This window comes from Penicillium chermesinum (assembly GCF_028974085.1).
Source record: "Penicillium chermesinum strain IBT 19713 chromosome Unknown utg000007l:1.0-2695246.0:1.0-2697696.0, whole genome shotgun sequence".
NCBI classification, from domain to species: domain Eukaryota; kingdom Fungi; phylum Ascomycota; class Eurotiomycetes; order Eurotiales; family Aspergillaceae; genus Penicillium; species Penicillium chermesinum.
In genome coordinates, this window is record NW_026695317.1 from 1,111,891 (window position 1) to 1,125,000 (window position 13,110).

The 13,110-nt window shown below is 47.9% G+C and overlaps 8 protein-coding genes across 8 annotated transcripts; 2 read left to right on the forward strand and 6 right to left on the reverse strand.

The window, feature by feature from the left end:
- Positions 1 to 67: 67 nt before the first annotated feature.
- N7468_009123 (membrane copper amine oxidase) lies at positions 68 to 3,517 on the reverse strand (the record flags this gene model as incomplete). Its single annotated transcript, XM_058478419.1, has 6 exons — positions 68 to 157; positions 208 to 439; positions 501 to 2,589; positions 2,760 to 2,790; positions 2,854 to 3,053; positions 3,121 to 3,517. The coding sequence occupies 6 exons, from the start codon at positions 3,515 to 3,517 to the stop codon at positions 68 to 70; spliced, it is 3,039 nt and encodes a 1,012-aa protein (XP_058326749.1).
- Positions 3,518 to 3,952: 435 nt separating this feature from the next.
- On the reverse strand, positions 3,953 to 4,324 carry N7468_009124 (uncharacterized protein; the record flags this gene model as incomplete). Its single annotated transcript, XM_058478420.1, has 3 exons — positions 3,953 to 3,990; positions 4,039 to 4,131; positions 4,180 to 4,324. The coding sequence occupies 3 exons, from the start codon at positions 4,322 to 4,324 to the stop codon at positions 3,953 to 3,955; spliced, it is 276 nt and encodes a 91-aa protein (XP_058326750.1).
- Positions 4,325 to 5,039: 715 nt separating this feature from the next.
- On the forward strand, positions 5,040 to 5,935 carry N7468_009125 (2OG-Fe(II) oxygenase family Oxidoreductase; the record flags this gene model as incomplete). The annotated part of the gene is given in 3 exon segments (XM_058478421.1): positions 5,040 to 5,224; positions 5,238 to 5,271; positions 5,327 to 5,935. The coding sequence occupies 3 exon segments, from the start codon at positions 5,040 to 5,042 to the stop codon at positions 5,933 to 5,935; spliced, it is 828 nt and encodes a 275-aa protein (XP_058326751.1).
- Positions 5,936 to 6,481: 546 nt separating this feature from the next.
- N7468_009126 (map/microtubule affinity-regulating kinase) lies at positions 6,482 to 6,829 on the reverse strand (the record flags this gene model as incomplete). The annotated part of the gene is made up of 1 exon (XM_058478422.1): positions 6,482 to 6,829. One exon carries the CDS (start codon positions 6,827 to 6,829, stop codon positions 6,482 to 6,484), a length of 348 nt encoding a protein of 115 aa, XP_058326752.1.
- Positions 6,830 to 6,894: 65 nt separating this feature from the next.
- On the reverse strand, positions 6,895 to 7,603 carry N7468_009127 (map/microtubule affinity-regulating kinase; the record flags this gene model as incomplete). The annotated part of the gene is made up of 2 exons (XM_058478423.1): positions 6,895 to 6,992; positions 7,018 to 7,603. 2 exons carry the CDS (start codon positions 7,601 to 7,603, stop codon positions 6,895 to 6,897), a joined length of 684 nt encoding a protein of 227 aa, XP_058326753.1.
- A 271-nt stretch (positions 7,604 to 7,874) lies between these two features.
- Positions 7,875 to 9,003, reverse strand: N7468_009128 (uncharacterized protein; the record flags this gene model as incomplete). Its single annotated transcript, XM_058478424.1, has 4 exons — positions 7,875 to 8,354; positions 8,490 to 8,702; positions 8,758 to 8,817; positions 8,995 to 9,003. 4 exons carry the CDS (start codon positions 9,001 to 9,003, stop codon positions 7,875 to 7,877), a joined length of 762 nt encoding a protein of 253 aa, XP_058326754.1.
- Positions 9,004 to 9,431: 428 nt separating this feature from the next.
- On the forward strand, positions 9,432 to 11,151 carry N7468_009129 (uncharacterized protein; the record flags this gene model as incomplete). The annotated part of the gene is made up of 2 exons (XM_058478425.1): positions 9,432 to 10,833; positions 11,048 to 11,151. 2 exons carry the CDS (start codon positions 9,432 to 9,434, stop codon positions 11,149 to 11,151), a joined length of 1,506 nt encoding a protein of 501 aa, XP_058326755.1.
- A 522-nt stretch (positions 11,152 to 11,673) lies between these two features.
- N7468_009130 (aldo/keto reductase family protein) lies at positions 11,674 to 12,866 on the reverse strand (the record flags this gene model as incomplete). Its single annotated transcript, XM_058478426.1, has 3 exons — positions 11,674 to 12,446; positions 12,506 to 12,572; positions 12,633 to 12,866. 3 exons carry the CDS (start codon positions 12,864 to 12,866, stop codon positions 11,674 to 11,676), a joined length of 1,074 nt encoding a protein of 357 aa, XP_058326756.1.
- Between the last annotated feature and the right edge of the window lie 244 nt (positions 12,867 to 13,110).

Sequence of the window (13,110 nt, forward strand, 5' to 3'; positions counted from 1 at the left end):
AACGCTTATGATGGGGACATATTCTCTTCGTCCAAAGGCAGTAGAAATGTACAACCAAATTATGGACTCAAATAGACAACATGTCTTCGGTATAAGGGAATTTCCTCACTTGGTGTTCCTCTGTCCCATACGATGCCAAATTGGGTAGAAAGTCCATCTGAGAGAATGTCAGCCGATAGAAAACCATCTTGTCACATCGGCACTCACATCTTCCAAATGTAGCTCTTCATAATGATGACCGAAGAATTGTGTCTTCGCTCTCCCATCGTTTTGCGACGCAAAGTCGACTCGCACCCCCTGTGAGCTCTTGCGACTGGCATCACGATCATGGAAATTGAGAGGAGCCAGGATGACAGAGCTAGCGCTTGTATGCTGAAGAGTATTGGGGATATCCCCCGAATGCGGGACATGATGTGATCCCAGGTTAAACCATATGACACTATAGAGTCTGTTAGCCGTAGCTCAGACAAGGAGGAAAGGCCCCAAGAAGCCGCACTCACAGGTCTTCCTCCTCGATATCCTCGTCATCCAGATACTGGCCAAAATCGACCAAAGGCTGACCTCGGTTCAGTGCGTTCCGGGGACTTGCGCTGCGGACTTCGTCATCTTTCTGCTTGGTAACCCAAAGAGCTTTTGTCGCCCACAGTGCTGATTTTCCCAGTGGCTCGGACTCTTCTGGTATCAAATGGACGGGTGTACCCATGCCGCTTCCAGGCATGATTCGGTATCCTCGGGTCTCGCCCCAAGCGTTGTCTGACCCATTCTTGGTCACGACATACATTGAAGCCGAGTTAGCAGGCCAGTCCAAGCCCGATTCTTTCTTAATTGAGCTCTTTGTAAGGCCCATTGTGTTCATTGATTTTCCTTCCAGCCATGAGAACGACTTGACCTTTGGCTCAATGTCGATTTTCATGAGGGTATTCCGAGACTCCAAGATGTCAAGGTCAGCTTTGAAATTGATCACATGATCGTGCATGCTTGTAGCGAAAGCATCGTGCACTCGGAATCCATATTCTCTGCTTTCATCAGGCATGAAGTAAGCACCTTGAATGTAGCCGCTTGCACGGACTTTGATCTCGATAGACCCATCGAGGTAGAAGATGTAGTCGACAGTATAATCGTAGTTTCCTACAACGGCTGTCGTGCGAAGAATAAGATAGTTATTCTTGGACACCGTGACATAGAATGAGGTAGAATGCCGCTGCAAAGGATAGTCTGATGTATATTCAAACAAACAGATTGTGTTTCTCCGACGCTGTGTGCGCTCAGCGTCATAGATTGTTGTATCCATGAAGCTGGCGTAAGCTGGGCAGTCGTAGCCTATTTCGAATGCGATATCATGATTAGTATAGCTCAGATGATGAGAAACATGAAGGAGATCCGCACCAGGAACAAGCTCAAACATTGCACGGCCCATGCCGAAAAAGCTATCAAAGTAGGCCAATGCGCCTTGGACGGGGTCGTTACCAGCGTATAGCGACATTGCCTCTTGAAGACCGAGCTCGTATAGGATTCTCTCTCCCTTGAACCGAACATCGAACAAGGTCACGCCACTCGCCTGGCTGAATGCCCAGTAGAAGGTGAATCCCATCCACGAGACATACTGAGAATCTCGATCAAGCCGGTATCTTGACTTTCCCGGATGGACCATTATGGGTGCTGGATCATCTCGCTCGGGATACTCCGATGAAAAGTCCTCGATTCTAGTCCACTCTCCATCGTAATTAATGGGCGCTTTTTCAAACCCTGGAGTTTCCCATGCAGCGCGGAATTCCTCAGTGGAAGAGTAAAGTTCTCCGTTGTAATACCATTTGAGTACCTTCCAATTTTTCGGGTCCCTTCCAGTAGTGTCCATCTTGACATAGAGCCCCTGGGGAAGAATCGTGCCGGCCTCAGTCCGAGTACCTGCTCTTTGAAAACTGCACCACCGAATTATGTGACCGTCTTCGATCCACGGATCGCGAAAACTCAGCTCAAGTCCATCTGGGTCGCTTTGGCCATCGAAGTTGATCGTGGCGTTTAGCAGATCTTGTGTGATATCCGAAATTTCTTGAGCGATCATGTAAGGCCATTCTTTAAAGGACTTTGCATCTGGAATCAGGTTTCTCGCATGCTCTAGGTCGGCTCGGTGGTGATATTCAAACGGCTCGATCCTCGTTTTGTGTGAAATCGGCAAGGGGCCTACCGAGTACTCATCCCAGTACACCTCTGACTCCGTGCCCCGGTGTATGGCCAGTTTGCCATACCTCGGTGGTGGATTCTCAGAGGCGCCGGACATGTAACTCAAAGCATCATTCTTGCTGGGGCGGATCACTTCGGTCCCGACTACAAAGTCATCCCAGAGGGTTGCATTGATGGCTGCGGTTAGGTTCAACCCAAGCGCACTAGAATGGAAAAACTCTAGTATAGCAACAACTTCGAGATTTGACAGGTCTGCCCAAACATTTTCTCGAGGTGCGATGTGTTCAGTCTCTTTGGAAATTGGTGACGGTACTGTCGGTCTGCCTGCTTCAATTGGTGCGGAGAATTGAGCTAGCTGAGCCAAGAAGAAAAATACAGTAATGGTAATGATTGAGAGAGAAATCACCCCTGTTAGGAATGGTCGCATGAGAGACCACATCATAATGAAGGAATCGATGTGAGGAACAAGAAATGAACTCAGAATCCTTATCATGTTGCATGAGGGCCTTTTTATTTACATGGGTAAAGTGGTATGACGATACGCCGCTATACGGTACATACCGCCCCAATGTACTTACGTCCTGTATTGCCGGTCTCTATCCCGGAGCCCTAATCATGATGTTGGCCAGAACGTTTCCCCTGAGAGCCTTGAAGCATGTTTCCAAGGCTCACGATGATGATACCGACGGACTCCTTGAGAACAAAAATTGCAAGAAGTCCACCACAGATTCGATCAATAAGCCGGGTATTGGGATATAGATACCCTGCCACAATAGAAATCAGTGCAAAAATGCTAGTGAAGGAATCCAAACGGTGATGCGCGGCGCTTGCAGAAAGAGCCCGGGAATCAATTCTTTGGGCAACCTCCATAGCTAGTGTGTCTTAGTCGGGAATTTCGGGAATTTGAAACGATGTATTGCCGGAGGGGCAGAAGCTCACTTTTGGAATACAGAAATTCTTTGACGATGATCGATGCAAAGCAGAGCCAGACCGCATGTGCACTGGCTAGCTCCGACGAGCCACCATCCTGGGCCAGAGCTTCTTTTCCTAATGCAGTCCCACCAGCGAGCACCATTGACGCTATGGCAATTGCACCGACATCTTCGAATTTCACAGGGACTGATTTTGTCTGCAAAAGGTTGACAGAGTCTAAATAGAGAGTCCCCATGGCAGTAAGATCCGTTATCGAGTCGGCAAGTGAGTGAAACCCATCGGCTTTCAGGGCTTGGCTATGGAAGAAGGAACCACCTATCATCTTGAATAGGCCCATCCCCAAGTTCGCCGATAAGCCAAGGAGGGTAATATTGAACTGCTCTCTTTCGAACTGAGACGACATGATATGAGTGCTTTGTGGTTCAAAATGAGTCGAAATGAGGTAGATAAAGAAGGAGCAAAAAGATAGAAATGTCGGATTGCTGCTAGTAGAGGCGGAGACTACTTAGGACCCGACGGGCAGGAGTCTCATATATACTAGTAGACGGCACCCGGATATAGAAACAGAAACTCGTCCAATCAGAGTCTAGTTCAAGTTCTTACGGGAATAGATTTGCGGTTGGCCAATTTGTTTCTTATTTTAGATTTATCCAGTGATAGACTATCTACCAGGCCTGAGTTATGGCAAATTGGGGCCGCATTTTTTCTCCCCCCTATTTGATCATATCTAGCAACCTATCCACATGGACGCAACGGTAGCGAGTATCTTCAGCAGGTATAACCCCACCGGAACCGTCCAGAAGATAGAAATGGAAGCGAATTATAAGCAAAAGGCCATTTAAGCCTCGTACTCACGCTTGGCGGGGGAAGGAGGAGCTGCTTCTGTCAATAATTGAGACCATGAGAGATAATGCCTCTACTTACGGGGGCTGGAGCCACGGAGACGAAGCTTCATGTCGGAGACGTCCACAACCTCGGGGGCAGTTTCGTACTCACGCTTAGCGGGAGAAGGAGGGGCTAGTTCCATTGAGTTTTTGTTCCACGGTGAGAATTGCATCTACTTACGGGGGCTAGAGCCACGGAGGCGGAGCTTCATGTCGGAGATGTCGACCACATCAGGCTGGGCAACGGGAACGGCGTTGGCGACGGCAACAGCGTTGGCAGCTCCAACAATAGATGCAACAGCACAGAGAATGAAAGAGAGCTTCATTTTTGCGAGCCGAAGGCTTGGATGATTGGTAATGAGATGACTTGGAAGGTGGTTGAGATAAGTTCGAAAAATGAACCAGGTCTCCGGACCAAGCTATTTATGTGTTTGCGGGTCGGAGGACTGTCGGTCTTGGATTGATCATCCTCCATGGCTCAATCCTGGAATCCAGTATCGAAGTATCAGACTCTCTCAATGTTTTCACATCTGTGCCAAAATGCGACTTCATACTTCCGCCGATACGCATCAATTTGGTAAATTACAGTAAACAAAATGTAACATCAGTACACCATGTAATTGTACCGTACGATACACCCGTAAAATGTCCACCACGTTTCGTTCGATGTCCATCTTTATCTCTAATCCCCACTCTCCAGAACGTACCTTGGAGTGGATACTTCCGCGTGGCTTTGGGGCTGGAATCCTCCATGGTATCAGCCCCGCATAATGTATGCAGGCCGGGAGGTAGTGAAGCTCGGTGGCTTTGGGATTTACCCGGCTCTTCGAAGCCGAGGGCGCGAGGGCAAGCTTACAGCCCGCCTTCATGGAAATATTCCTGTCCATCTTTCGATCTCACTGAATAGTGTCTAACTGGTGTTGTTCTTGTATGCACAATGGTAAGTAGGTCGTTACTGGCCGAAGGCTCCGATTTCTCGTGTCTTCAGCGACTATGCGTCTAAACTAACCATTATTTCAGGGCGTTCTTAACCGGTCTCTCATGATTGTGGCTCTCCCACTCCTGATCGCGTTTGGCACTCGGGTCGCGTTGAAACCAGAAGAAATCAATCTTCTGTCGTGCGAAGAAAAGAAATATAGCACAGAGATTCTGTCTATTGATCCTCTGATTATATATATCAATGATTTCATCTTTGACAAGGAGATCGATTATCTCATGAAGCTTGGGTAAGCGTCGCAGCAAGCGCGTATCGGTTTATAAAGCCTTCAAGAAAGTCACAAATCTAACGCGATGACTCCAATAGCCAGCCGCTCTTCCAAGACTCCCAGCTTTTTGACAATGATCAAGTACGCACAGTCGACAAGCCATACCGCTCATCCTCAAGTGCCTTCTTGCCATACGAAGATCCCGTCTGCCAGTGCATCGGGAAAAGAGCTCTGGACTTCTTAGGCTTTGTCGAGCACAAAGCCCACGAGCGGCTACAGCTAGTCCGCTATTACCCAGGACAGGAATACAACCTTCACAGTGACTGGTTATACAACCCGAAAGTTAGTCGTAGTCCCGGAGATGAGGGACAAGAATACAACCGGCTGGGAAGCTTCTTCACCTACATTGGCGGCAACTCGACCGGTGGAGAAACATACTTTCCATTCGTGAACGGCGCCAGCTTGACAGCAGACCCTACCAAGTATGCTATTTCGTCCAACGGCCAAGGTCTGTTGGTTAAGCCAGTGAAGGGCAGCGCGCTCTTCTGGATGAACCTTCACCCAAACAACGGGACGGGGAATGACAAGACTTTCCACTCTGGACTGCCTGTTCATTCGGGGGTCAAATATGGGATGAATCTTTGGACAAAACACTACAAGTCTACGCCTATTCTCGGACCGTATGAGTCAAAGGAAGACAGAAAATTTGAGCCCGAGGAAGCTCATGTTTAGCGAGGTTGTCTCTTTTGCCAAATTTCCAGCTACGAGTCTTCTTCAGAGTCGGAAAAATCCAAAGAAACATTCGTTCCGACTACTTAAAAGGTATTCTTGCATGGTAGAGACAATCTTATAAGTCCCCTTTTATAAAGATCCGAGTGATTTTCCTAAATATAGAAAAAGGTAATGAAAAAAGAACAATAGCAGCAACAACAACAGCAATAATAGCAACACCTTCTGCAGCAACTCCTGTTACTACCACCAGTTCAATGACCCTCCGGAAATGAGTGCTATGACCTTTACACCCCCGTCAGTATTGGGCGAAACCAGGAAAAGCAGCCATAGCGCCGAGGCGCCCCCAAAGACAGACCCAGCCAACTTGCTGCTGTACATTACAATGAGTGTCCCCGTTTGAGAGTGGAGGGAATGACCCACAGGCGAAAAGCACTAGGCTAATGCCACAAGCGCTCTTTATTGGTGAAATGGTTCAACGATAAGTAGATAACTTTTCGGGCCGTTTTCGCTAACCAATGCAGGATGATGCAGCTCCGCCATGCTATACTAGTGAGTTGGATCGCAGGATTCGGCTAAACTTAGAATCCACTCCGTAGACTTGGCATCAGACATGCTGACTCGTTGACTCGGTTCAGGGTTTAGCATTTCGAGAATCAAAGGCCGAGCAGGCATCGGCATATTCCGTCCCAGCATCTCTACTATCGCTCGAAGATGGGCCCTGTCACTTGGCAAAGGCCCATCCACCGCCGACTGATCGAAGATGGAGAAGTGATCTTCATCGGCAAAACCGAGGTTCCACGGAACAGTCGGCATGTAGATCTGACAATAGATCATCCCGAGGGCCCACACGTCTGCTGCGAAAGGATCATACTTCTCTGGTTGATAGGCTTCCATTGGGGCATTTGGTGGTGTCCCTAGTCTCCCTGTGCTTTTTTAGCCCCTGCATTATCACACATCAGTTAACCGGGGTTGCCGAATGAGCCGAATGAGCCGAACAGGAAGCTTAGGCGGCCCAGTTTGGTGGCTCGATCGAGCATCCGGCAAGGGAAAATCAAAACTGCAAAAGACGGAGGTGATCGTACCTTGTACTGTCGCATTCTGGGGCTCGGCGAAATATCTTGAGTGGCCAAAATCAATGATCTTTACGAGATCTCCGTCAAGAAGAATGTTATTGGGTTTCAGGTCCAAATGGGCGACCCCATGCTGATGCATGTGCGCCACCCCCTCCACGATCTGAGCAAAGGTACAATCTCCTTCCTCTCGAGTCAGAGCAGTTCCATTGCCTAGCGTCCGATCAAATAACGTGGTCGGTATGAATGGCATCACCATGTGCCAAGATCCCTTATCAGTAAAAAGATCCAGAATTGGCAAGACATTGCGGTGACTCAAAATCTTAGCAATGTTCCATTCGTGGCGCACGCTAGCGAGATATTCGTCCTCAGATACCCCTTTTCCCTTTCCCCGAAAGGTCTTCACGGCAAATGAGCTTCCATTCGGGAGTTGGTAGTGAGAAATGGTAGCAGTCGCCCCCGTGGCTTGGATGCCTTTGACTGAGCCGTATCTGTTTAACCCAGAGGGGTCCAAGAGGAAGGACCGTAGATACCCGAGAAAAATGGCAAGGAAGATTAGAACGACGCTTAGAATCTTGCAGTTTGTCAAGAAGATCATGGTAGAAAAATGGCGTTCTTGTCGGATGCAGAGTGAGAGAGAGAAAAAGAAATGTGAATCCGAAGTCTTGGGGCGTCGCAAGTTTATAGTCTGAGATGGCTGTCGAGTCGGAATCGACTTCAATTCTAACAGACTTGCTTATAGACTGGCTTTGCTAGTTGGGACAAGAATTTCAAAGTTGAAGGAGTTCAGTTTGGTAGTAGTTCTCTATAGTAATTGCACATAAACCAATGACTACCAACCCAGAAAATTTGAAGGCACATTGGCAGCTTTATTCCCAGCATCGCTTCAGTAAGATATTCATACCATACTTGGTACCAGATCGGATTGGAAGCGCCGAATGTTGCACTCGAGGATCTCCCGTATTGTTCGAGTAGAGGTTCATCCAAAACATAGCATTCCCAGTTATAGGCTTGACAGCGACACCAAGCCCATCATCGCTGTTGATGTTACTGAACTTCTTAGGATCCGCATCTGGAGGAGCAGGATAAAGATAGTGGAAGCAAGTCTCTCCGCCCTCAGGCTCGTCGCCCAAGTAAACAAAGAAGCTGGCTGCTCGGTTGCAAGTCAAGCCAGATGCAATCTTAGGAGGGGATTGGAACCAATCAAAGTGAGGATCATGGCGCTCATTCTCGAAGTACCGAACAACCTGGAGGGCTTCAAATCCATCATGCGGAATGAAACCAACGAAATCGGTTGATCGTTTGATAATGCATTCAACCATGGGGTCATCCCTGGCAAGATGAGTGAGCTGGCGATGCGTCGTGAGGTCTCTTCTTTGTGGTCAGGATATTTATCTTCGTGGTGTTTGAAGGAGCCTTCTGAGTCCCTAGCCCATCATCAGCATGCCGAGCATATCACGTACCTTGCGCGGTTTAACTCACACGAGATTTCGTAGATAGGCGATCTCCGATTTCGACATGAAGCCATTGATGTAGACTGCTAGCGGGTCGAGGGAGACGATTTCGGTGGTATAATTTGCTGCACCGCATACCATCTCCGGAGTACTGACTTGGTTGGCGCTACCCCAAATCCCCCATGATTGAAGGGGAGTGGTGAGTGCGGTCAACGGGACCAGAACCTGCTGGAAGATCTTGTTCTATGTTGCCTCTCCCATTAGCCACTGTACGGGAGATGAGTCCTGGTCAACATACCATCTCTTGGGATTGGAGGTAATGATGATTGATTGCAATATCAGAAGGCTTGACTTCTGCCTATGAGAAACAAAACCTTGGAATTGTGAAATCGTCGTTGGCTTAGCGGTTACCCCTCTGCCGAGGTCCTCCAAGGAGACTTTGTGATTAGAACAAGCCCAAACTCGACCACAAATATCTCAAGTTCCCGATATGAATGCTTTTGCGTGAGACATTTTCTGCCTAAGTTCGCTTAACGAATTGCATGTTACACTGCATACTGGTCCCCGACTCACAGGAATGAGCCAAGATCCTTCGACCCCCAATTCCCGAAAAGATATCCACCCACGGTTGCGTATCTCGTCTCCGGGACCTCGCCAAGTAGTTTTGCGGAATTCCCTTCGCTTTTCTCATACTATTCTTGAGATAAGATTCGTGGGGGCAGAGTTTTGCGATGCATGAGAATCCACTTTACATTGATTACCCGTACTTCGCTCGCGTGGCTTGGAAACGGTAATTCACGTCCCGTACTAGTATCGAATTTCAAGACAGTACGTTATTTTGAAACATCACAATACACAGGCTTCAAGAGCCGTTTCAGGAATCAGCCAAGTTCACTCTACCTAACGAGCCAGAGACACTTTGAGTCAAACACCATCATTCACAGTCGGCAATGATACACAGTTTTTCGCATAATGGCCGTACACGAAGAACCGCCCCTGTTCAACACCACTCCTTCTCAATTAATCAAATCAGCGTCTGACTTGATCGATCGAGTTAACCAAACCATTAGCGACCTTGTCCAGTCTGTGTCGCCCGAGATGGCATCTTTCGAAAATACAATTCTCCCATTCGCGGACATCGAGAACGAAATTAAGGGCAGTGTGCAATACATGGCCCTTTTCCAAGCCGTCTCTCCTGATCCGGAGATGCGCAAGGCGTCTTCGACTGCTGTCAACACCGTCGATAAAGCCTACCTTGAGCTATTCCGAGACCGTCCATTATACTCACTAGTGCATGCAGTACAAAGCAAGAGCTTACAGGGTACCATGGATGCTGAAGACAGCAAGTATCTGAAAAGGCTCCATTCCTTATTCTGGGATAACGGGGTTGGGCTGGAGGGAAGTGCAAAGAAGCGTTTCAATGAGATCTCTAATAGGTTGGTGGAACTGCAAGTTGCTTTCATGGAAAACTTGGGCTCCGATCCTGGTTGTGTTTCGAAGACCCAAGATGAGCTTGTTGGTCTGACTGCCAAAGAAGTGGACAATTTTTCGAACGGTATTCCTTTGAAAAAATCACAAACCAACATTGTTCTCTCACATTGCCGCAATAGTGAGACTCGGAAGGAGATATTTCTTCGAGGCCAGAATATATTCCCCGAAAATGCCGATCTACTGAAAGAAACAGTCATTCTTCGAGATGAAGCAGCTAGGTTGCTCGGCTTCAGCTCATTTGCAGCACAGAAGGCAGGCGAGAAAATGCTCAGTTCACCTCAATCGATCCACCGGACACTTGACGAACTTGCAGATCATTTACGTCCACTCGCCCAAATCGAGCTACGAATAATGCGAGAGCTGAAAGACGGCTCTGATGAATCTTTCTTTTTATGGGACTTTGACTATTACCATGATCTTCTCCTACGGGAACGATACAATGTGGATCATGAATTGATATCAGAGTATTTTCCAGCATTATACACGGTCGGGAAAATGCTTACGATCTTTGAGGGCATACTTGGTCTGAGAATAGAAGAGATTCGAGATATATCTAAGGAAAGAATCTGGCATCCGGAAGTCCAAGTGTTTCGCGTTCAATGCGCGGAGACATTGCAGCTTCTTGGATTTCTCTACGTGGACATCTTTCCCCGAGCAGGGAAGTACAACCATGCGGCGAATTTCAATATCTTTCCGGTAGGTGATAATGCCAGTGAACTTTCCAAGCTAATGGACAATATGCAGTCTTACAATCCTCCACAGGGAGGGAAAGCACCCGTTGTATGCACGGCTCTAGTATGCAATTTATCTCAGCCATCCCCCGGAAAACCGGTGCTGCTGAAGCATCGGGAGGTCGTCACTTTATTCCATGAACTTGGGCACGGTAAGATTTCCTCCAATCCTGTATATGCAACTTTTACTAAAAAAATATTCCAAGGGATACATGACCTTCTAGGGAGATCCAAATACGCAACATTCCACGGGCATCGAACGGTGGCAGACTTCAGAGAGGCACCAAGCCAATTACTTGAGTATTGGTGCTGGGTCCCTGAATGCCTTCAATTGATAAGTTGCCACTATACTGATCTTTCATTGAGTAGCAAAGGCTATGAAAACACTCGAACGGTTTCTTTTCTTCCGAATCATCTTGTTCGAAATCTGGCTGCAGCCAAAGGGGTTAATCAAGCTATCTCGACACTAAGACAAATTGCATTCAGTATGTTCGATATGAAGATCCATAACCCCGGGTCTCATGACGAGATTTGTTCAATGGACCTTGGTGAAGTATTCAATTCGTTACTGCAGCAAACAACGCTTTTGGGCGGTCCGGAAGATGACCTGAGATGGGGGAATGGGTATGCAACTATACCCCATTTCATGTGGGGACAGGAGGCCAACTACTATTCCTACGTATAGTAAGTCCGAATTTCCAGTTCCCTCTTATAAACGGATATGCTCCAGCAAGGCTAATCTCGTCATAGCACACGTATGCTCGCAGCTGATATATGGCACTCTTCTTTTGCGAGGGATCCAATGAGCCGGGAAATGGGTTTAAAGTACCGAACGCTAGTCCTGGAGCCCGGTGGCACGGGAGATGAATTAGAAGCCGTCCAGAGTTTCCTTGGAAGGGATACTACAGCAGAAGCGTACTTGCGAGACTTAGCTCCATGTTCAGAAGCAAAATAGATCTTATCATTCTGCTCAGAGATAAATTATGAGGGCTTCACCAATCCACTCCATCCAGGCCAGCATAAAGCGTCGTGCCAGTTCCCCACATATCCGTCGGGTTGCTGAATCTCGTCTTCCGATCATTCGAACTAATGGCCTGCACCTCTTCCTCGGTCAATACTATAGACTGTGCTTGGAAGTTCTCTAATACCCTTTCCCCATGGTCACTTTTGGGGATAACAATAACTCCACGGTGCATATTCCAAGCCAGAACAAGCTGAGCCACGGTTATTCCCTTTTTATTCGCCATTTCAGACAAGAAAGGATCATCTAGCAAAGGTGTAGCCGAGGACTGGTAGATCGGATTCATGTTTCCAAGCGGGGAGTAGGCGATGACGCGGAGCCCCTGTTCCAAATTCCAATCCACGAATTCCTGCTGTTGGAGAAAAGGGTGAGTCTCGAATTCGTGTACAGTTGGGCGAATGCGCGCATGCCGTAAAAGCTGCTCCACTTGAGCCTGGTTGAAATTGGAGACCCCGATCTGTCTAACGAGTCCGTCACGAACGAGACTTTCCATTTCCCACCAAGTCTCCAAGATCGGGACATTATCGAGGACAATCTTGGATCCTGTGCCGGGCTTGAAAGATACAGGCCAATGCATCAAGTAAAGATCTAGATACTCGAGGCCGAGATCGTGCAACGTTGTCTCTAGCGCCGGTCGCACTGCGGCTGGTTTGTGGGCATCATTCCAAAGCTTGCTGGTAACCCAGAATGAAGAGCGGGGGAGTTTGGCTGCGGAAATGCCTTGACCAACCTCCTTTTCGTTGCCTATTTGAAGAGAAAGTTTTAGTCGGGCCTTGAGGGGGCGGTAACTAGGCGTGAAATACCATAAACAAGGGCGGCATCTATGTGCCTGTATCCGTTTTCAAGAGCCCGCTGAACGATTCCAGGGGCCTAAAGAAACACCCTTATCAGCAAGCAATTCTTCAAAGTAGTTTGGGAATGATTGTGTACTTTGTCTTTTGGAAGCTGCCATGTACCTAGACCAAGAGGAGGGATATAAGTCAAAACAGTCTTATCGTAGTCAGCGCTAGCACCGTCGTCCGGCGGTGACAGAGCGGGAGAGCTGATGTTCCAGATCAGAGCAAGAGAGATTATCGAGAGGGCGATAAAACAAGTCCACCGAGTAGAATTCGAGTTCCAAACAGATCGGGGAGCCAACCAGGTTGGCGCTGAGAATTTGTCCATGATGGGCTGTACCTGTGATACTTTACAACGAAAAAAACTAGAGGTACTCGGGGGGGATTCAGGCCCGGGGTTTCCTTCCCAGTTTATATACCTCGGGGTACTGGAACTCCACCTTCCTCCCTCGTACGTGGACACCTGAGATTTAGGCTTTTTGTGTACACCACATAATAATGAAATACTGCATCACTTGAGCTCCTCAGCTGGTTTCGTATTCTCATCCAATTTATTGAATTTCCATAAGCTG